We start from the raw sequence: 1,971 nt of genomic DNA, 5'->3' as shown, positions 1-1,971 counted from the left end.
GGGCTTGCCCGTCCTTGGGTACCTTGGAGGGGGTGGCGGTGGGATCTGATCCTTGCACTGATTGTAGATGTTCTCATATGAGGCCGTTAGGACCGTGAACACTGCATACCGCTGTGAGGACTCCGCTAGCTTATTGCGGTTATCCCCGTGGGTTTGGCGGTTGCCCTTGTTGTAATGCTGGTCCTTCTGCCGCTTGCTCTGATGGTGGCCCTGCTGCCACTCCCTCTTCTTGTCAGGTGGCGGTGTTGAAGGGGTCTTGCTAGCGGTTTCCTGATGACTGACTTCTCCTAATAAATAGGAGTTTATTTTGACTGAAACAAATAAACCCTAACAACTTGACTTAAACAAGGACTCTTAACGATCATTCAACCAAATCCTAAAAATCCCTCTCCTAAACTGAAGCTGCTGAAAGCAACTCAGTTTTCTTCACCTTTAGCCTTGACTCCAAGCAATCCATGAAGCTTCTCAAATGTCTCCAGCTTCAAGGGTTTGGTTAGTATGTCTGCAATTTGCTCATTACTGCCACAAAACTTAAGCTACACAACTCCATCTCTTGTAAGATCACGCAAGAAGTGAAATCTTACATCATCGATGTGTTTACTTCTTCTATGTAAAACAGGATTCTTGGATAACTTAATAGTAGAGCTATTATCGTAAAACATAGTAACACACTTACATTGAGAGTAACCAAGCTTGTTAACCACTCATTGCATCTATACACTTTGGCAAGCACAGGCAGCAGCAGCCACATACTCGGCCTCCGTAGTGGATAGTTGTTAATGTCTAAAAGTTCGGCGGTAGCTGAACCTTTGTTAACGCTAATCCGGTGGGCGGATTGGTACTTATGTTGTTCTCAAAGCTTCCGCTACCTGTCAAGTGAAATACACAGGGCGTCAGAGGGAGACCGCGCCGGGCGGTCTTCAACTCTCCGATGCCTAAGTTAGTCAATGTATTTATGTTGACAGAGTAACAGTAGATAAGTATTGAATGCGTAATTAATGAGGAGAGAGGAGAGAACCTTTTATAGGTGAGGAAGAGGTTGATCTTCTCTTTGTTTTCGATGTGGGACTGATGTGCTTCAGTCCCCAGCTCTGGGAGCTTCTGATGCTACCTTGGCGCGGCGCGTGGCGGCGCGTTGGCGGTGATCTGGGGGTGATCCGCCGCCGAGGTTGTAGCCCGCCTGGCGGTGTGTTTGCATGTCATTCCTTTGGTTGGAATTAGTACCTTTGGCGGTCGAATGAGCGTGGCCCATTATAGCTAATTATGCTTGCAAATGTACATGTATGTACAATAGTGTTACCATAGATTGCTTTCGTGAAGACCATGACACAGCACCACAACTTAACATGAACACAAAGCCAGATGTACTTCGTCTGCCATCAATATCACCGGCGTAGTCACTATCAATGTACGCCACTAACTCATCACCAACTCCCCTTCTATAAAACACTCCCAACTCAGTTGTACTCTTGAGATAACGTAGCACTCTCTTAGCTGCAGACAAGTGTGCTTCTCTCGGTTGTGCCATGAATCTGCTAATGAGGCACACCACGTACATTAGATCGGGTTTGGTAGCAGTCAAGTACGTGAGACTGCCAACAAGCTGCTTCGTACAATGTGCCATCAACTTCAGCTCCGCCACCCTCCTTTGACAACTTAGAACCAGGAACAATTAGATTTCTCACCGGATTACTCTTTCCCATTCCAAATCTTTCAAGGACTTCTCTAGCATACTTGCTTTGACACAAATGAATACCTTATGCACTTTGTCGAATCTCAACTCCCAAAAAATATTTCCCAAATCAGTCATTTCGAACTCATGCATCATAAAGCTCTTGAAATTCTCAATCATGCTCACATTATTTCCTGTAAAAATTAGATCGTGAACATAAAGACTTATGATCAAAATTTTACCTCCTCCCTTAATCTTCACAAAGAGTGTATGCTCATAACTACATCTCTCGAAGCCTT

General features: G+C 45.0%; 1 protein-coding gene across 1 annotated transcript; it reads right to left on the bottom strand.

Annotated features, from left to right (window-relative positions):
* Positions 1-416: 416 nt before the first annotated feature.
* Positions 417-1,624, bottom strand: LOC133737234 (secreted RxLR effector protein 161-like). The gene is made up of 2 exons (XM_062164859.1): positions 1,301-1,624; positions 417-536 (listed from the first exon to the last, which is right to left on the bottom strand). Exons 1-2 carry the CDS (start codon positions 1,622-1,624, stop codon positions 417-419), a joined length of 444 nt encoding a protein of 147 aa, XP_062020843.1.
* Between the last annotated feature and the right edge of the window lie 347 nt (positions 1,625-1,971).

This window comes from Rosa rugosa, chromosome 1 (assembly GCF_958449725.1).
Source record: "Rosa rugosa chromosome 1, drRosRugo1.1, whole genome shotgun sequence".
Classification (NCBI taxonomy): Eukaryota; Viridiplantae; Streptophyta; class Magnoliopsida; order Rosales; family Rosaceae; genus Rosa; species Rosa rugosa.
The sequence above is the reverse complement of the archived record's forward strand: the minus strand, read 5'-3'. Positions and strand labels throughout refer to the sequence as shown.

Coding starts and splice junctions, on each gene's coding strand:
- LOC133737234 (XM_062164859.1), bottom strand. CDS start 1,624: ATGGCACATTGTACGAAGCAGCTTGTTGGCAGTCTCACGTACTTGACT. Junction 537..1,300: donor CTTCACGAAAGCAATCTATG/GTAACACTATTG, acceptor GGAGTTGTGTAG/CTTAAGTTTTGTGGCAGTAA.